General features: G+C 48.3%; 1 protein-coding gene across 1 annotated transcript in view; it reads left to right on the top strand.

Moving 5' to 3' along the window:
- nampt2 (nicotinamide phosphoribosyltransferase 2) overlaps positions 1–17,085 on the top strand; it is a 74,246-nt gene extending 57,161 nt beyond the window's left edge. The window contains exons 7-11 of the mRNA XM_072470894.1: positions 988–1,213; positions 12,054–12,173; positions 12,272–12,412; positions 15,306–15,431; positions 16,694–17,085. Of these exons, the coding sequence (XP_072326995.1) occupies positions 988–1,213; positions 12,054–12,173; positions 12,272–12,412; positions 15,306–15,431; positions 16,694–16,849 (769 nt within the window). The 3' untranslated portion in view covers positions 16,850–17,085. The remainder of the gene's footprint in view (positions 1–987; positions 1,214–12,053; positions 12,174–12,271; positions 12,413–15,305; positions 15,432–16,693) is intronic.
- Positions 17,086–20,479: the final 3,394 nt, after the last annotated feature.

Here is a 20,479-nt window from a genome sequence, read left to right as displayed (position 1 = left end):
AGAGAATCCCTGTTTCCGACCGAATTGGGAGTGGCACCTGTTTTCGAATGCTCCGCCCCCCTCCAAAATAGCGTCACCGAGGAGTACGCCGCACGCCGTAGGGACGTTACCTCAAGGCCCTCCCCTGATGCTCCGCCTCCGATGGGCCTAGTTCCCAACGTGTGCTCTCAGTTTTCAGGAACCCAGCATGGCTGCTGTTGACTGTGTCCAGCGGTGCCAAAGTCAGCGGGGAGCCGTGCTGCTCGCCGAGGGGGCTTCGGCGAGGGCTCGGGGACTGGTGGGAGTGGCCAGGGGGCGACAAAGGGGTGTCCAGGTGGACACTATCTGGCAGGCCGGGTCCGCGCATGACCGGCGCCATGTTGTGCGGCGCGACCGCTGCCAGTCGCCGCTGTGCGCATGCGCAGCCACGGGGCCAGCAATTCTCCGGTCGTTCATTTTGTGGAGGCCGGCGGTTCTCTGTGGTGCGGCTGCTAGCCCCGCACCGGTCAGAGCCTCGGTGCGGGTGCGGCACCAACATTTCCGTCGTAAAACCAGACACATCCTCCGGACATAACCTCAAAATCAGAGAATCCAGCCCCAGTTCTGTTAAATCTCACTGGTGAGTTAGGAATTCCAGGACTTTCTATTAAAATTGTGTAGAATGGCCTGAATGTACATGTAGTCATGAGGCTGCCACCTGCCTTTGTGGAGGGGCATAAGGAATGTTTTGCTTGCCTTGATTTTGTATTTTTGGATCCTGTGATAACTTTATATGGCGGTAAACTTTTCTTGTTATTATGAAGTTATATAATATTAGCGCAAGTTGGCTTTTTTGTTGAACAAGATAATCACTGTTCCCAACAGCAAAGATGCATCTGTTCTTAACACAACCATTTTAGTTTGGGAAGTCAGACCTTGTTTATTTACCTGTTTTTAAATTTATGTTTGTGTTCAAAATTTATGTTTTCTCCTTTTACGACATTTACGTTCAACTTTTTACTTTCTCAGCACTATCATCTCTTGGGGAAGGAGTCGAGAAAAAGATGCATTTGAATATTTGCTCAAACAATTTCCATCCACTCCTATTTCAATAGTCAGTGACAGTTATGACATTTTCAACGCCTGTAAGCAAATCTGGGGAGATGATCTTAAAAATTGTGTTGAGCAGAGGAACGAGGATTCAGTGGTGGTTATTCGGCCTGATTCAGGGGATCCTGTAGACACCATTATGGAGGTACTTTAGAGACTTATGTTTTGAGGAATTTATGCCATTTTTACTGTGGCTTTGGACAAAATTTATACTTCTACATATGGAATACTGTTCCCATATAAATTTAGGAAGTTATAGCCCAGATTCCAGTGCAGGTAAGTGATGAAATGAAATTAAATGAAAATCGCTTATTGTCACAAGTAGGCTTCAATGAAGTTACTGTGATAAGCCCCTAGTCACCACATTCCGGCGCCTGTTCGGGGAGGCTGTTACGGGAATTGAACCATGCTGCTGGCCTGCCTTGGTCTGCTTTCAAATTCAGCGATTTAGCCCTGTGCTATACAGCCCCCATGATCAATGACCACTAAAGCGAGGTTGTAGTCCAACTGAAGGCTTTAATAAGCTAGTTATTTCTCCCAGCAGCTCAGGTACAGAATGAAGGCTGCTGGGGCGGCATGGGTTCTTATAACCCGCCTAGCAGGGCGGAGCTATCATACATTCTAACCAATAGAAAGCATACAGTTTCCACCAATGGTGCTTTAGCCTATCAGGTACCATAATACCTATAATACCACATTCACCCCCTGTTAAAAAAAGAGTCCGGCGGGGGTGGTGGCCTGAAACTACAAAACATGGCAATGTGGTATAATTAGTTATGGAGGTACCGTAATACCTCCGTACAGTGTTTAGTAACTATTTACAATTCTGATAGCTATGTACATTTGATGGTTTATCTTTACAGTTTACAATTAAAATGAAGCAATCAGTCGATCGGGGGCCCTGGTCGTCCTCTGTGATCGTCGGAGCTTTGGTGTTGACTCCGATGGAGGCTCGGGCCTCTGTGACTCCGGGAGCGTGGCTTCGATCACCATGGCAGCTTTGGCACCCCTAGATGGCGCTAGTGGGAAAAACGGTTGACCTGGGAAGGGAACGCCTGCAGAAAGCGTCGGTGGGTGGGGGGGCCTAGACGGGGCCGGCGGAAGAACCGATCCTCATGTAAGGTGCTGCGGTGGAGGGGAGGGTGGGACTGGTGGCTGGGTTGCGCGTGGAGTTCTGGTGGGCGCCAGGTCCTGTAGGGAGACTGTATCTTGTCGGCCTTCGGGGTATGCCACGTAGGCGTACTGGGGGTTAGCATGGAGCAGATGGACCCTCTCGACCAACGGGTCCGACTTGTGCGCCCGCATGTGTTTTCGGAGCAGGATGGGTCCGGGTGCTGCCAGCCAGGTCGGGAGCGAGGTCCCAGAGGAGGACTTCCCAGGGAAGACAAGGAGACGTTCGTGGGATGTCTGATTGGTGGTCGTACAAAGCAGTGAGCGGATGGAGTGGAGGGCATCCGGGAGGACTTCTTGCCAGCGGGAGACTGGGAGGTTCCTGGACTCTAGGGCCAGTAGGACGGTCTTCCAGACCATTCCGTTCTCCCTCTCTACCTGTTTGTTACCCCGGTGGTTGTAACTGGTCATCCTGCTCGAGGCGATGCCCTTGCTGAGCAGGAATTGACGCAGTTCGTCGCTCATAAAGGAGGACCCCCTATCACTGTGTATGTAAGCGGGGAACCCGAACAGTGCAAAGATGCTATGGAGGGCCTTGATGACGGTGGTTGCGGTGATGTCGGGGCAGGGGATGGCGAATGGGAACCGGGAGTACGCGTCAATCACGTTCAGGAAGTATGTGTTGCGGTCGGTGGAGGGGAGGGGGCCTTTGAAGTCCATGCTGAGGCGTTCAAAGGGACGGGAAGCCTTTATCAGGTGCGCTTTCTCTGGTCGGTAGAAGTGCGGTTTGCACTCCGCGCAGATTTGGCAGTCCCTGGTGGCTGTCCTGACCTCCTCGATGGAGTAGGGCAGGTTGCGGGTGATCCCCGGGTGGCAGAGGTCCTCGTGGAGGGCTCGGAAGCGGTCCACCTGTGCGGTGGCACATGTGCTGCGGGACAGGGCGTCAGGAGGCTCGTTTAGCTTCCCGGGCTGATACAAGATTTTGTCGTTTTTTATCTTGCCCCGCTGTGCATTATCAAACATGAAAGCAACCGACTGTTGGTCCGTGAGGAGAGTGAATCTCCTGCCGGCCAGGTAATGCCTCCAATGTCGCACAGCTTCTACTCTGGCCTGGGCCTCCTTTTCGACTGAGGAGTGGCGGATTTTGGAAGCATGGAGGGTACGAGAGAAGAAGGCCACGGGCCTGCCCGCTGGTTGAGGGTGGCCACCAGAGCTGCGTCGGACGCATCGCTCTCGACCTGGAAGGGGAGGGACTCGTCGATGGCGTGCATCGTGGTCTTTGCAGTGTCTGCTATGTTGCGGCTGAATGCCTGGCGGGCCTCTATCGACAAAAGCTGTGGATTGGATCAGGGGACGGGCCTTGTCCGTGAAGTTGGGGACCCACTGGGTGTAGTAGCTAAAAAACCCTAGGCAACGTTTCAGGGCCTTGGAGCAGTGAGGGAGGGGGAACTCCATAAGGGGGCGCATGCGTTCAGGGTCGGGGCCTATAACTCCATTTCGCACTACGTTGCCGAGGATAGCTCGGCGGTCGGTGCTAAACACGCATTTATCCTTGTTGTATGTAAGGTTAAGGATTTTAGCGGTCTGGAGAAATTTTCGGAGGTTGGTGTCGTGGTCCTGCTGGTCATGGCCACAGATGGTGACGTTATGGAGATACGGGAATGTTGCCCGTAAACCGTACTGGTCAACCATTCGGTCCATCTCCCGCTGGAAGACCGAGACCCCGTTGGTGACATCGAAGAGAATCCTTAAGAAGTGATAGAGCCGCTCATCTGCCTCGAAGGCAGTGTATTTGCGGTCACTAGTGCGGATGGGGAGCTGGTGGTAGGCGGACTTGAGATCCACCGTGGAGAAGACCTTATAATGTGCGATCCTAGCAGGGCGGAGCTATCATACATTCTAACCAATAGAAAGCATACAGTTTCCACCAATGGTGCTTTAGCCTATCAGGTACCGTAATACCTATAATACCACAGTAAGCATGTGTATTGAATGTGCTATTTGCCTCCCTACTGTTACAAGTTCAACGTTTCACTCCATAAACTCTTGTTGTAGTTAGATAATAACCTCCGGAGTTCAGCAGTGATTGCGTGTCAGAGTAAACATATTATTACATATTTGCAATATGAAATCACCTGCTCACAGGATTCCTCAATCAGCCGATCAATTCCTGCATTAAAGGAGTATATCTTGTGGGGATTGGTTGGTACTTATATGCTTGCGTTCAAATTCAGCCCAGAAAAAGGAAAAGAAGGCTGATCCTGTCAGCTTTGGACACCCCAAATTTTTATTTAAACACTGTTGAAATGTGAACACTTGGCAAAGCAGACATAGGGCGGACACTTTCCCCCTCCTCCATAATGTGTTTTGTAATGATAGAATCATAGAATTTACAGTACAGAAGGAGGCCATTCGGACCATCAATCTGCACTGGCCCTTGGAATGAGCACCCTACTTAAGGCCACAACTCCACCCTATCGCCATAAACCAGTAACCCCACCTAATTTTTTTTGACTCAAAGAGGCAATTTAGCATGGTCAATCCACCAAACCTGCGCATCTTTGGACTGTGGGGGGAATTTGAAAAAGCGCGGGAGCTGCGAGGCAGAGGGGACCGTTTAAAAGGTCGCTGCCTGGGGTGAGGTAAGTACTGATTAACAACTTACTTACTTTGCAGGCCAAGTCGATTTCAGCAGGAGCGGAGCAGGCTAGTCCATTTCAGCGGGGGCAGTGCGGAAGTGATTTCTGGGAGGTAAGTTTCTCCTTTAAATTTTTTAAAAAAAAATTCTAGTGTTTAAGGTGGGAACAGGAAGTCGACCCGCGGACTTCTGGGAAGACCCTCACCAATAAATTCTGGTGGAGAGGAAACCCATTGGTGTGAGGTAAGTACCATATTTTATTATTGTTATTAATATATTTTTTTATATAAAAATTTTTAATTTAGTTGTTAGCCAGATCTTGGTAGAAAGTTAGAGGAATGGCAGGGAAGGGAGTGCAATGTTCCTCCTGCAGGATGTTTAAGGTGAGGGATGCCGTTAGTGTCCCTGCTGATTTTACCTGCAGGAAGTGCTGCCATCTCCAGCTCCTCCAAGAACGAGTTAGGGAACTGGAGCTGGAGTTGGAAGAACTTCGGATCATTCGGGAGGCAGAGGGGGTCATAGATAGCAGCTTCAGGGAATTAGTTACACCAAAGATTGGAGATAGATGGGTAACTGTAAGAGGGACTGGGAAAAAACAGTCAGTGCAGGGATCCCCTGCGGTCGTTCCCCTGAGAAACAAGTATACCGCTTTGGATACTTGTGGGGGGGATGACTTACCAGGGGTAAGCCATGGGGTACGGGCCTCTGGCACGGAGTCTGTCCCTGTTGCTCAGAAGGGAAGGGGGGAGAGGAGCAGAGCATTAGTAATTGGGGACTCGATAGTCAGGGGCACAGATAGGAGATTTTGTGGGAGCGTGATAGACTCCCGTTTGGTATGTTGCCTCCCAGGTACAAGGGTACGTGATGTCTCGGATCGTGTTTTCCGGGTCCTTAAGGGGGAGGGGGAGCAGCCCCAAGTCGTGGTCCACATTGGCACTAACGACATAGGTAGGAAAGGGGATAAGGATGTCAGGCAGGCTTTCAGGGAGCTAGGATGGAAGCTCAGAACTAGGACAAACAGAGTTGTTATCTCTGGGTTGTTGCCCGTGCCACGTGATAGTGAGATGAGGAATAGGGAGAGAGAGCAATTCAACACGTGGCTACAGGGATGGTGCAGGCGGGAGGGATTCAGATTTCTGGATAACTGGGGCTCTTTCTGGGGAAGGTGGGACCTCTACAGACAGGATGGTCAACATCTGAACCTGCGGGGCACAAATATCCTGGGGGGGAGATTTGTTAGTGCTCTTTGGGGGGGTTTAAACTAATGCAGCAGGGGCATGGGAACCTGGATTGTAGTTTTAGGGTAAGGGAGAATGAGAGTATAGAGGTCAGGAGCTCAGATTTGACGTCGCAGGAGGGGTCCAGTGTTCAGGTAGGTGGTTTGAAGTGTGTCTACTTCAATGCCAGGAGTATACGAAATAAGGTAGGGGAACTGGCAGCATGGGTTGGTACCTGGGACTTTGATGTTGTGGCCATTTCGGAGACATGGATAGAGCAAGGACAGGAATGGATGTTGCAGGTTCCGGGGTTTAGGTGTTTTAGTAAGCTCAGAGAAGGAGGCAAAAGAGGGGGAGGTGTGGCGCTGCTAGTCAAGAGCAGTATTACGGTGGCGGAGAGGATGCTAGATGGGGACTCATCTTCCGAGGTAGTATGGGCTGAGGTTAGAAACATGAAAGGAGAGGTCACACTGTTGGGAGTCCTCTATAGGCCTCCAAATAGTTCTAGGGATGTAGAGGAAAGGATGGCGAGGATGATCCTGGATAAGAGCGAAAGTAACAGGGTAGTTATTATGGGAGACTTTAACTTTCCAAATATTGACTGGAAAATATATAGTTCGAGTACATTAGATGGGTCGTTTTTTGTACAGTGTGTGCAGGAGGGTTTCCTGACACAGTTTGTTGACAGGCCAACAAGAGGCGAGGCCACATTGGATTTGGTTTTGGGTAATGAACCAGGCCAGATGTTGGATTTGGTGGTAGGTGAGCACTTTGGGGACAGTGACCACAATTCGGTGACATTTACGTTAAGAATGGAAAGGGATAAGTATACACCGCAGGGCAAGAGTTATAGCTGGGGGAAGGGAAACTATGATGCCATTAGACGTGACTTGGGGGGGGATAAGGTGGAGAAGTAGGCTGCAAGTGTTGGACACACTGGATAAGTGGAGCTTGTTCAAGGATCAGCTACTGCGTGTTCTTGATAAGTATGTACCGGTCAGGCAGGGAGGAAGGTGCCGAGCGAGGGAACCGTGGTTTACCAAAGAAGTGGAATCTCTTGTTAAGAGGAAGAAGGAGGCCTATGTGAAGATGAGGTGTGAAGTTTCAGTTGGGGCGATGGATAGTTACAAGGTAGCGAGGAAGGATCTAAAGAGAGAGCTAAGACGAGCAAGGAGGGGACATGAGAAGTATTTGGCAGGAAGGATCAAGGAAAACCCAAAAGCTTTCTATAGGTATGTCAGGAATAAGCCAATGACTAGGGAAAGAGTAGGACCAGTCAAGGACAGGGATGGGAAGTTGTGTGTAGAGTCTGAAGAGATAGGTAAGATACTAAATGAATATTTTTCGTCAGTATTCACTCAGGAAAAAGATAATGTTGTGGAGGAGAATGCTGAGCTCCAGGTAAATAGATTAGATGGCATTGAGGTACGTAGGGAAGAGGTGTTGGCAATTCTGGACAGGCTGAAAATAGATAAGTCCCCGGGACCTGATGGGATTTATCCTAGGATTCTCTGGGAGGCCAGGGAAGAGATTGCTGGACCATTGGCTTTGATTTTTATGTCATCATTGGCTACAGGAATAGTGCCAGAGGACTGGAGGATAGCAAATGTGGTCCCTTTGTTCAAAAAGGGGAGCAGAGACAACCCCGGCAACTATAGACCGGTGAGCCTCATGTCTGTAGTGGGTAAAGTCTTGAAGGGGATTATAAGAGACAAGATTTATAATCATCTAGATAGGAATAATATGATCAGGGATAGTCAGCATGGCTTTGTGAAGGGTAGGTCATGCCTCACAAACCTTATCGAGTTCTTTGAGAAGGTGACTGAACAGGTAGACGAGGGTAGAGCAGTTGATGTGGTGTATATGGATTTCAGCAAAGCGTTTGATAAGGTTCCCCACGGTAGGCTATTGCAGAAAATACGGAGGCTGGGGATTGAGGATGATTTAGAGATGTGGATCAGAAATTGGCTAGCTGAAAGAAGACAGAGGGTGGTGGTTGATGGGAAATGTTCAGAATGGAGTTCAGTCACAAGTGGAGTACCACAAGGATCTGTTCTGGGGCCGTTGCTGTTTGTCATTTTTATCAATGACCTAGAGGAAGACGCAGAAGGGTGGGTGAGTAAATTTGCAGACGATACTAAAGTCGGTGGTGTTGTCGATAGTGTGGAAGGAAGTAGCAGGTTACAGAGGGATATAGATAAGCTGCAGTGCTGGGCTGAGAGGTGGCAAATGGAGTTTAATGTAGAGAAGTGTGAGGTGATTCACTTTGGAAGGAATAACAGGAATGTGGAATATTTGGCTAATGGAAAAGTTCTTGAAAGTGTGGATGAGCAGAGGGATCTAGGTGTCCATGTACATAGATCCCTGAAAGTTGCCACCCAGGTTGATAGGGTTGTGAAGAAGGCCTATGGAGTGTTGGCCTTTATTGGTAGAGGGATTGAGTTCCGGAGTCAGGAGGTCATGTTGCAGCTGTACAGAACTCTGGTACGGCCGCATTTGGAGTATTGCGTACAGTTCTGGTCACCGCATTATAGGAAGGACGTGGAGGCTTTGGAACGGGTGCAGAGGAGATTTACCAGGATGTTGCCTGGTATGGAGGGAAAATCTTATGAGGAAAGGCTGATGGACTTGAGGTTGTTTTCGTTAGAGAGAAGAAGGTTAAGAGGAGACTTAATAGAGGCATACAAAATGATCAGAGGGTTAGATAGGGTGGACAGTGAGAGCCTTCTCCCGCGGATGGAAATGGCTAGCACGAGGGGACATAGCCTTAAACTGAGGGGTAATAGATATAGGACAGAGGTCAGAGGTAGGTTCTTTACGCAAAGAGTAGTGAGGCCGTGGAATGCCCTACCTGCTACAGTAGTGAACTCGCCAACATTGAGGGCATTTAAAAGTTTATTGGATAAACATATGGATGATAATGGTATAGTGTAGGTTAGATGGCTTTTGTTTCGGTGCAACATCGTGGGCCGAAGGGCCTGTACTGCGCTGTATTGTTCTATGTTCTATGTTCTAAACCGGAGGACCCGGAGGAAACCCACGCAGATACGGGGAGAAAGTGCAAACTCCACACAGACAGTCACCCGAGGCTGGAATTGAACCCGGGACCCTGGAGCTGTGGTATGGTTGGAACTGGTTGGATTTTTATTACAATCCAACTGTTTCATGGTTGCTGAAATGGAATTTTAAAAATTCCAGATAATTTTCGATAATAAATTTTAATTTTCAAATTACTCCAGTAGAGTTTGAACGCATTTTCTTTTTTAAAAATAAATTTTGAGTCCTCAATTATTTTTTTCCAATTAAGAGGCAATTTAGCATGGCCAATTCACCTAACCTGCACATCTTTGAGTCGTGGGGGCTGAGATCTACGCAGACACGGGGAGAATGTGCAAGCTCCAGACTGTGACACGGGGCCGGGATCAAATCCGGTTCCTCACCACCGGAGGCAGCAGTGCTAACCACTTTGCCATTGTGCCGCCGAGTGAAAACCTATTCTTTGGGTTATTAGGCCAGTCTTCAGGGTTATCAATCTAGTAACATAACCAAGATACTACCAGGCTCCAAAAAAGGCTGAGTAATCGAAACCCAACTCCTTGACAGCTTGAGGAGACCATAAAAAATGCTGCTAACTGGCTATAAATGGATCATATAAAGGAATTTAGAGATCTGGAATAAAAGTCACATCATTGTTGTAAAGGTGCTTTTTCTGAGATTGAGTTTGAGATTTATTGTTGGGGTGGAACAGAGGGAATTTTATTACTTGATGTTCAAAATGGAAAAACATTCCATTCCCCAGCACTAATTCTAACCGGACAAGCACAAACCAAGGCAGCGAGTGGAATAATTCCACTGCAAAATTTTGCTCTTGCTTCAAGAAATCAAAAAAAAAGTCTTCAAAATCTCTCTCGCCATGCAGGGGATCATGGAAACCTATATCCCAAATCCTGCCTTTCGGGCTGTGTAAATATCAATGAAGCATTCAGCTGACATTAAATTGTGACCACCTCAATAAATGCAATAGTGATTCACAACCTTTTTCATCAGGAGTTGCAAATCATTTGCTACCGTGGTAGCCGCCAAGCTTATACTGTCCTCATATGAACACCACTGAAGTGTTTTGTCAGATGATCTTTCTATTTGTTCAAAAAGAAAAAGCAGAGCATACAATGCAATGTATTCTGTGCAGCTATGAAGTGGAGGATACCTGCTTTAAAAAATCAACAACACAGTAAGAAGAAAAATGCAACACATGCATAACAATGCAATAATTGTATTTGTTTCGTCAGTAACTCATGTCAGAGGTCACATCTTCCCACATGAACTGCAATTATAATCACTTTTCCAATTGTGAAAACATGGTTAAATGCACCTTAAACATTATACTGTTATGTAATTTGGAATAACACAAGCTGCCACTTGATGCAGTTTTGAGTAAAAGATGCTCCAGACTTTGAAGTGCGTTCAATGTGTTTTATTGAACTATTAGCACAGTTCTCAATGAGTTTGCCTCTCTGCTAATCTAAATGTAGTAACTCGGTCTAACTGAACCAGCCTTGCTCTAAGCCACGTGCTGGGGTGTGATGCTGAGGATACACCCTGTCTCACTCTGTAGATGGTGGTCTGTGGAAAGAGGTGGGGTGTGAGTGCCTCATCCCTTTTATAGTGAGATTACCACCCCTGAGTGTCCTGACTGCTCATTGATCGTGTCCTATTCTATGAGTTCATTAGCTGCATGTTTGCATATCATGACATATACATCCATGGTGGGCAGTATAGGTGTTGACATGTGGTGCCAGGGGCATGGTGGTGGTGGTGACCCACCCTGCGTGGCCTGGGGGGGTTGCCCATCCTCGCACATCGCTGCCTACTGGTCTGCCTGGTGGCGGGAGGGGGTGGAGGGCTGTAGGATAGGGTTGGTACCCAGGGCATGGAGCTAGTGATTCACCCTGGCCACCCTGAGGAGGTCGTGCAGCTTCTTCTGGCACTGTTGCCCAGTTCTGGTGATGGGGCCCATGGTCTCTGCCACCTGCAACTCCGGGACCGGGGTCATAGAACTCATGTGATTTAGTCCTGGCGACAGCACTTAGTCTCTGAAACGGAGAATTCTGGCTATTATCTTTATGATACTAAAGTTAGTAATACTACGTTGTGGGTGGCATAGAGGCGCAATGGTTAGCACTGCTGCATCACGGAGCTGAGGACCCAGATTCAATTCCAGCCTCGGGTGACTGTCTGTGTGGAGTTTGCACTTTCTCCCCGTGTCTGCATGGGTTTCGTCAGGGTGCTCCGGTTTCCTCCCACAGTCCAAAGGTGTGCAGTTTAGGTGGATTGGCCATGCTAAATTGCCCCTTAGTGTAAAAAAAAAGATTAGGTGGGGTTACTGGTTTATGGGTATAGGGTGGAGATGTCGCCTTAAGTAGGGTTCTCATTCCAAGAGCCGGTGCAGACTTGATGGGCCGAATGTCCTCCTCCTGCACTGTAAATTTTAGATTCTATTGTCACAAAACACACTACAGAGGAGGTGAAAATGTTCGCCTATGTCAGCTTTGCAAAGTGTCCACATTTCGACATAAACATTTGGGGTGTCCAAAGCTGACAGGATCAGCCTTCTTTTCCTTTTTCTGGGCTGAATTTGAACACAAGCATATATGTACCAACCAATCCCCACAAGACGTACTCCTTTTATGCAGGAATTGATCGGTTGATTGGGAATCTGTAAGCAATGTGGACAGGGATTGGTTGCCTTTTTCTTGGGTGGTCCACAGAGGTAATGATGATGAATAGCTTAATATAGATCATCACCAGAATACTTTTGTAAAACCGCGTAGACAATGCCAAGCTTCTAACTAAGCCAGCTGTTGCTATTGTCATGCCTAAATTATTAACTTAATTCACATTTATGAGCTTTGATGACTGTCCAGCAGAGGTGATGTGCAGGTTTTATGGAGGTGATTAAAATGATAAAGGCCACAGTTTGAGCTATTGTGCAGCAATGATCATTTTCTCATAACCTGCAGGTCATTAGAATTCTGGAAGAAGTCTTTGGAAGTACCTTGAACCGTCAGGGCTATAAGCTGCTACCATCTTTCATCCGTGTCTTTCAAGGAGACGCAATAAATCTAAATTCCATAGAAAAAGTATGTGGATTTTTGTTTTCAATATTTTATTGGAGTCACAAATGAACTTCATCCATAAAGGTTTACTGTCAAATCTGGATTTTTATTTTGTCTTTCAGATCCTAACAGCTCTTAAAAATGAAGACTGGAGTGCAGAGAATATTGTTTTTGGTTGTGGCGGTGCTCTTCTGCAGAAACTCAACAGAGACACGCTGAATTGCTCTTTCAAATGTAGCTATGTTGAACAAAATGGAAAAGGGGTAAAAATGCTTACTGGCTTGAGTTACAAATAATAAGAAAATCTCCGGATAAGGACTACAGCTGGTAGCACACTAAGACTTTGAGAATGTGAATGGGCATTGCCAGAAAATATCATCCAACAGACCTCTGATTTTACAGAGGGTAGGAACAAATGATTATGCCGCATTTTTACGCCCCCGCAAATGATGCTGTCTCATTGCATACATACCTGTCATCTCAATAGCTATCAAATATTTTGCTAAGTTTTGATTATTTTTGATGCATGGGTATGTTTTCCGGTTCATCAGTGTGGTTAAAATATATTATTTTATTATTTCAAAAGGACGATGTAGGGCAGACTGGAAATTGGGCCTGCACTGCGGTCCAACATTATGGTTGGAAAGTCGTGGACAATGTGCAAGTGTATTTTAAATTTTAATGATCCATTTCCAATGGGCAAAGCTTCCCTTCCTGCAGGACGCGATCCCTTTTCAGCAATCCTTCCTAAACCGGTGTTCAACTTTGTCCTTTGAATACACAACCATCACTGAGTGAGTGTTTTAAGATGATGTCGAAGGATGAAACAAAGATCATTCAAAAATTGCACCTTTTGGTTGACATTTATATTTGCATATACTTGTTATAAAGACATTTTGACTGCCTTGACTAATTTCAAAACCTTAAATAAATATCTATGAATAGTCTTTGAATGATAGACCCATAAATGTACAGGTTGGAAAGAGACTATTGTGTCCGTACTAGCCGACAGTAGCCAACCAGCTTAATTCCGCTTTTCAGCTCTTGGTCCATAAGCTTGTAGGTTACTTCAAGTGCGTAACCAAGTATTCTTTTCAAATGTTACGAGGGTTTCTGCCTCCACCACCCTTTTCAGGCAGTGAGTTCCAATTCACCACCACCCTCTGGGTAAAAAGTAATTCCCCTCAAATCTCCTCTAAATCCCCTACCTCGAACCCTAAATCTATGCCCTCTGGTTACGGACCTCTCAACCGAGAGGAATTGGGCCTACCTACTCTGTCCAGATCCCTCATAATTTTATACACTTCAAAAAAGTCACCCCGGGCCACCTCTGTCCCAAAGAAATCAAGTCTATCTTATCCAATCTTTCCTCACAATTAGAATTCTCCAGTCAAGGGAAAATAAATCTCCTCTGTAACTTCTTGAGTGCAGTCATATCTTTCCGAGAGTGCGGTGGGCAGAACTGCACTCTGGCTGTGTCTTGGTCAATTCCAGCACTATCTTCCCGCTCTTTTATTCTATATCTCGGCGATGGCAAGTACCCCATATGCCTCTTAACCACCTTTTCTGCTTATTCCCCACTTTCAGGAATCTGCCAACATGCACTCCAAGGTCACTCTTTTCCTCTCCATATCTCAGTTTCCTATCATCAATTGTGTAAAATCACAGCATGGTAAAGCTGCTCACATTTTGAGTTACATAGATATATAGAAACATAGAAGATAGGAGCAGGAGGAGGCCTTTTGGTCCTTCGAGCCTGCTCCGTCATTTATCACGATCATGTGGCAGATCATCCAGCTCGATAGCCTAATCGTGCTTTCTCCCCATAACCTTTGATCCCATTCCCCCCAAGTGCCATATCTAGCTGCCTCTTGAATATATTCAATGCTTTAGCATCAACTACTTCCCGTGGTAATGAATTCCACAGGCTCACCACTTTTTGGATGAAGAAATGTCTCCTCATCTCTGTCTGAAATGATTTACTCTGAATCCTCAGACTGTGACCCCTGGTTCTGGACTCACCCACCATCGGGAACATCTTCCCTGCATTTACCCTGTCTAGTACTGTTAGAATTTTATAAGTCTCTATGAGATCCCCCCCTCATTCTTCTGAACTACAGTGAGAACAATCCTAAACTATTCAATCACTCCTCATATGACAGTCCCGCCATCCCTAGAAGCAGTTTGGTAACCCTTCGCTGCACTCCCTCGAGAACAAGAACATCCTTCCTCAGAAAAGGAGACCAAAACTGCACACAATATTCTAGGTGTGGCCTCACCAAGGTCCTGTAGAATTGCAACAACACATCCCTAATCCTGTACTCGAAACCTCTTGCGATGTAGACCAACATACCATTAGCCTTTACCGCCTGCTGCACCTGCATGTTTACCTTCAGCGACTGGTGTACAAGGACACCCAGGTCCTGCTGCACACTCTCCTTCAGGTAGTAATTTGCCTTCCTGTTTTTGCTTCCAAAATGAATAACCTCACATGTATCCAAATTATACTGCATCCGCCATTGATTTGCCCACTCGCCCAACCTGTCCAGATCATGCTGTAGGATCTCTGTATCCTCATCACAGTTCGTTGATATGCACATATTTTCATTAGAGAATACCGTTGTCTGGCTTGGCCCATTTGAAGATGAGAGTTCCACGTTCCCTTCACATCTGGTTTTCATGAGTCAATACTGGGGGAAAGAGGTCTGTCCAAACAACAGGGAAAAAGAAATGTTAACCTCCTTGGAATGTCCGGAGTGCTGTTTTAGGCTTGTGCTCAAAACCAAAGGAAGTGATATTCACAATTCAGAGTGAAACTGCGGTAGAATACCAGTTCAACAGGAACTGTGCACAAGCACCTGCAGCCCAACTTGCCTTTCCCTACTCACCTGAATTCTGTCAGTGATAGACGTCGTAGGTCAGGAGGTCAACATGAATTAATGATGTCGACACATGTAATGAATCAGTTAGCAAATACTGTTATTTTCGTGAGCCATATTTTCTGTTTGTGAACTTTTCTGTCTTTAAAGGACAATTATGAGAGTGGCGATTTGAAATGTTTTGCTTATTCACTGATCATGTGTGCTTTGCAAAAGTGACAATCAGCAACACCTATCCCTGGTTCAGCATTTAACTACTTGTGTGTGTTATCATTAGCTAGATGTCTACAAACAGCCAATAACTGATCCTATCAAAGATTCAAAGAGGGGCCAGCTAATTCTGAGGAGAAATACAGATGGAATATTTGAAACAATACAAGAGGGGAAGGGGAATCCGGAGGAGGTATGGGCAACTACTGACTTCTGTTCGTATTTCCTTTCTTTTGAAAAGGTGTCTTTACTCGAGGGAAAGGGGGATGGAATAAGCACAGTGAAGGGAAATGTTGATGTGACAAATCCGAGATTAACAGCTGCAATACTTTGACAGTCAAATTTGGCAGCATGGATTTAGGGTGGCACGGTTGCACAGTGGATAGCACAGTTGCTTCGCAGGTCCAGGGTCCCAGGTTCGATTCCCGGCTTGGGTCACTGACTATGCGGAGTCTGCACATTCTCCCCGTGTCTGCGTGGGTTTCCTCCGGATGCTCCGGTTTCCCCCCACAGTCCAAAGATGTGCAGGTTAGGTGGATTGGCCATGCTAAATTACCCTCAGTGTCCAAAAACATTAGGTGGGGTTACTGGGATCGAGTGGAGGTGTGGGCTTGAGTGGGGTGCTCTTTCCAAGGGTCGGTGCAGACTCAGTGGGCTGAATGGCCTCCTTCGGCACTGTAAATTCTATGTTGATGTCTATTAATCTGATTATCCGCCAGGACAGTTCAGACCTGATCAAACAATCATGAAAACAAAAAGGGTTGACATTCAGGGTCAAGTACAACACAATATGTACAATGTTCAAATTTATGTAGGAATAACCTTCACACTCTTCTGTTTGGGGTGCTCCGGACAACTTTGGACTTACCCATGGCAGACCTCTGTCCTAAGTTTTTCAAAGGTAGTGTTAAGCCACCCAAACTGTAACAAATATTTGTAGAAGGCAGTACACTGAAACAACATGCCGGTAAGCTAGCAAAAAGCTATCGTTTGCAGAATTCTCGTGACACAGTGTTCAAGATGAGTGTTCCTGACCCCATTGGGGCTCACTGAACTCTGATGGCCTCAGTCCCTTGTCAGAGAAATACATTCATCTCTTTAATCTGTTCTGTTCTCTAGGCCTATTCAGTTGTGAATGTCATCTCAATAGCTTGTGGCACCATTAAGATTGCCTGGCGATTGAAGTATCCACTTCCTGGATTTGGCACATTTGATACTTCTTTGAAAAGGTTCACTCTTAAGTGCTCCTGTGATGCTATTACTTGTGCTTGAGTAACATCGAACCTACACATTGGAAGCTGAACTCTCTCTATCCACAAGGCAATGGAATGATTCCAAGATTATAAGACAAGTTGAAATGGCTAGCGTTTTGCTTTGGAGTTCGGACATAAATTGTGGAGAAAGTGTTATTGCAGTCTTATAAATAACTAACATGATTATTGTACTTGTCTTTAGGACCTTCTGGTTACTGTTTTTGAGGATGGAAATATTCTCCAAGATTACACACTTGCAGAGGTCCGAATAAATGCCAAGCTGCAGGCTGGTGACGTGCAGTATCTCAAGCCAAACGCAGTGCCCGCACAAAGATGTTCACTAAAAGAACAGTCGTAGCATTAGAGCAAAATACATAGCTGTGCAGTCACCTGGACGCATTGGTTGAAGTAATGTCGGCTGATGGAAAAAAGAACCGCAAACTGAAACAATCAGACTTCAGTTGCCACTGAGATCAGCTCATTAGAAAAAGAGACACCAGGCTCTTAAGATTTCATCAGTAACAATATTCTGTAAGAACATTAAAATGGAACATGTTTTTAATGCCATTTCAATAATACAACTTTGTTTAAATATCCCTGGCAATTAGTTGATTTTTCTGCAGGTACCTTCTGGCAATAAATGTCCCAATATCACGAGTTTCTAAAGAAATTATTCATTCGGGGAGAAAAATTCATCCTGGCCCATTTTTGTCTGCGGAGATAACAATGCGCGATTATCTGGCTCCCTGTCAGGGAGCACACACATTTTACATTTCTCCTTGCTAAGGAAAAGTCTAGGTCAGTGACCGCAGAATATCTAGGGGCGGGATTCTCCGTTGGCCGACGCCGAAATCTGGAAAGGCGATTGAGCGGTGAATAGGTTCCGATGGCAAAAACGCAGCGGGCGGCGATTTGACGTCACATCGCAATTCTCCGCCACCTCGAAAACAGCGTCAATGCGTACCAGAACGCACGTACAGTAGACACCGTTTGGATATCATGAGCGGGCTTGACCTGGTCCTCCAGGGCCTCCGCGATTCTCCTCCATCGATGGGCCGAGTTCCCAACGGTTCACTGTGCTTTTAAAAATCGTGAAACCGGCGTGGTGGCAGAGATGGGAGGTAGGACACGGAGAGGAGCGATTGCGGGCTGCCGGGCCAGATACTGGTCGGGCTGGCTGGGATGGCGGTGGCTGAGGGGGGAGGGGGAAAGGGGAGAACAGGCCGAGTTGCCGGGGTGAGCCCCCCACGGGACTGGGGCGGTGTCCAGGCATGGACTGCCATTACGGCGGCCATCTTACTGCACAACCATTGACCACCCACCTTGGCCCCTGGTTCTGCAGAGTGACACCGGCTATATGGATGCCCCGACTCATGCACACCCCTGCCACACCGCTCCCCCCGCCCCCCACCCCCCCAGCCACCACACACCGGTGTCCCACCCAGAGCAACACCCACAGTAGACCCTGGTGAGGGCTGTGCCAGCCAATGTTACCCCTGGCATCAGGTACGGGAGCTAGGGCCAGAACCCCCCACAGTTTTGGGCACCGACGGGGCCAGGGCTGCGGGGAGGAGGGGGTGAAGGGAGATGCGGGTGCAGAACCCATAGTGCCAACCGGGACCACTATCTAGCCTGGTGGACATGGCTGGGCACAGGAGTACACACCATGCTAACATGTCAGCTGTTCATCCCCTGCATACTATGGATATTGGAATACAACCATCTTCCTGCTGGTTGCCGCAGCCCTGGGGGATGCCCTGCGGCTATAAGAGCTGGCCCTGCTCGAGGAGGAGGAAACTGCAGCAGCGGAGCGGACAGCAGAGGGCCAGGAGGCAGCCGCCCAGGTTGGAGAGCCGGCTGCCCAACAGGCCGAGGAGGAGGAGGTGCCAAAGAGGTGCTGCATGAGGCCTTGTGTACTGGCACCATCTGTCATTCGAGGACCTGCCGGACCGTGCATGCCGTCAAAGACTCCGGCTGAACAGAGAGACAGTGCAACATATCTGCCAGATCATGGCACACCTGCGGGGGTAGGGGGAGGACACTCGCTCCCGGTGACCATCAAGGTGGTGGTCGCCTTGAACCTTTATGCGATGGGGTCCTTCCAGGCACCGAGTGGGTATCTGTCCGAGATCTTACAGACCTCGGTGCACAGGTGCATCTGTGCCATCATGGAGGCCCTATATGCCCAGGCGGCTCAATACATCCATTTCAGTGTGGTCCGAGCCCACCAGATGCCTGGGCAGTGGGGTTCGCCACCATCGACGGAATTCCCCAGGTACATGGGACAATCAGCGAGATGCATGTCCCCCTACGGGCACCTGCAGATAACAGGCCGCTCTACACAAACCAAAAGGGATTCCACTCGATGAACGTGCAGCTGGTGTGTAACCATCAGCTGTGCATCATACATGTCTGTGCCCGATACCCGGGCAGTGTGCACGATAACCAGGCAGTGTGCACGACACCTTCATCCTGGCACACTTGAGGATTCCTGACATGTTTGAGCCCCCTGGGTGATGGGTTAACCGCTGCAATTATGGTTGCTGACACCTATCCGGAGGCCACAGACCCATGCAGAGACCCGCTACAACGACACCCGAGCGGTGCTTCGGCCTCCTGAAGATGTGGTTCAGATGCCTGGACTGCTCCAGAGGGGCCCTCAGGTACGATGCTGGGAGGGTCGCCCGCATTGTGGCGGCAAGCTACGTCCTCCACAACATCGCACAACAGAGGGGCGATGTGTTGAAGGAGGAGGAGGAGGAACATCAGGCCTCGCCTGACAAGCAGGATGTAGGGCGAGGGTGGGCAGGACATGGGGCCCAGGCAGGCATGGGAGGCTGCACAATGTGTGCGGTCGGGCCAACATGCACGGTTCGCTCTGATCGCCTCCAGGTTGATCGACCAGGAGTTAGGGGGGTGTACTGGCCAGGGGCACAGCCACTGCATCCCAACCCCACACTCCCTCACTCCCCCGCCCCCAGCCACCCCTGCCTGCGACTCCCTCCGTGATACATACCTGTCGCACTACAGGGTGGGGGCCCTGGGTTGGCAGTAACAACGGGTCTGGTGCATGGGGTGGAGGATGATGACAACCCTCTCTGCGATGAGCTCCGGTGTTCCATATCATTTGACATAATCTAACACCTGCCCACGATAGCACTTTCCACTGTCCACCTGATCTCTGTATGCGAGCTGGCCATTCCATCACACGGTCCCATCAGATCCTTCGGCAGGCGGTGGTGGGGATGGTCACGGTGTCAGGATTGCCACCCACAGGATTGGCCATTCCCCCCTCCAATTCCACCCATTCCCCCCCCCCCCAGCCAGCCTAGACAAGCCCGCCAGACAGGCTGTAACAGTGGTAACAGGTGTTTATTGTGAACAAATATTTACAGATTTGTGCCCCAGCCCCATGACTAAACTGTGCCCCGCACGTGTGCCAACTTAACTGGTGTCTAACTTTCAGGCCTTACGGGTGTAAAGCTATGCTCCCCAGATGGTACAGCAGGGGTGGAGTCTGCATGCTGTGATTCCCGCCCTGCGAGATGGGTCCCCGTTGGCAGGCGTCTTTTGGGGTGACCGAGCCTGGATGGACCCTGCTCCTGCTCGGGTGCCCGGGTCGCGTAGTGCCACCCCGTTCTGCCCGCTGCCCACTAGGTGTGCCAGGGACAGGAGGGGGAACATAGAACATAGAGTGCAGAAGGAGGCCATTCGGCCCATCAAGTCTGCACCGACCCACTTAAGCCCTCACTTCCACTATACCCCTGTAATCCAATAACCCCACCTAACCTTATTTTTTGGTCACTAAGGGCAATTTATCATGGCCAATCCACCTAACCTACAAGTCTTTGGACTGTGAGAGGAAACCGGAGCACCCGGAAGAAACCCACACAGACACGGGGAGAATGTGTAGACTCCGCACAGACAGTGACCCAGCAGGGAATCGAACCTGGGACCCTGGCGCTGTGAAGCCACAGTGCTAATCACT

This window comes from Scyliorhinus torazame, chromosome 13, assembly GCF_047496885.1.
Source record: "Scyliorhinus torazame isolate Kashiwa2021f chromosome 13, sScyTor2.1, whole genome shotgun sequence".
Classification (NCBI taxonomy): Eukaryota; Metazoa; Chordata; class Chondrichthyes; order Carcharhiniformes; family Scyliorhinidae; genus Scyliorhinus; species Scyliorhinus torazame.
The sequence above is the reverse complement of the archived record's forward strand: the minus strand, read 5'-3'. Positions and strand labels throughout refer to the sequence as shown.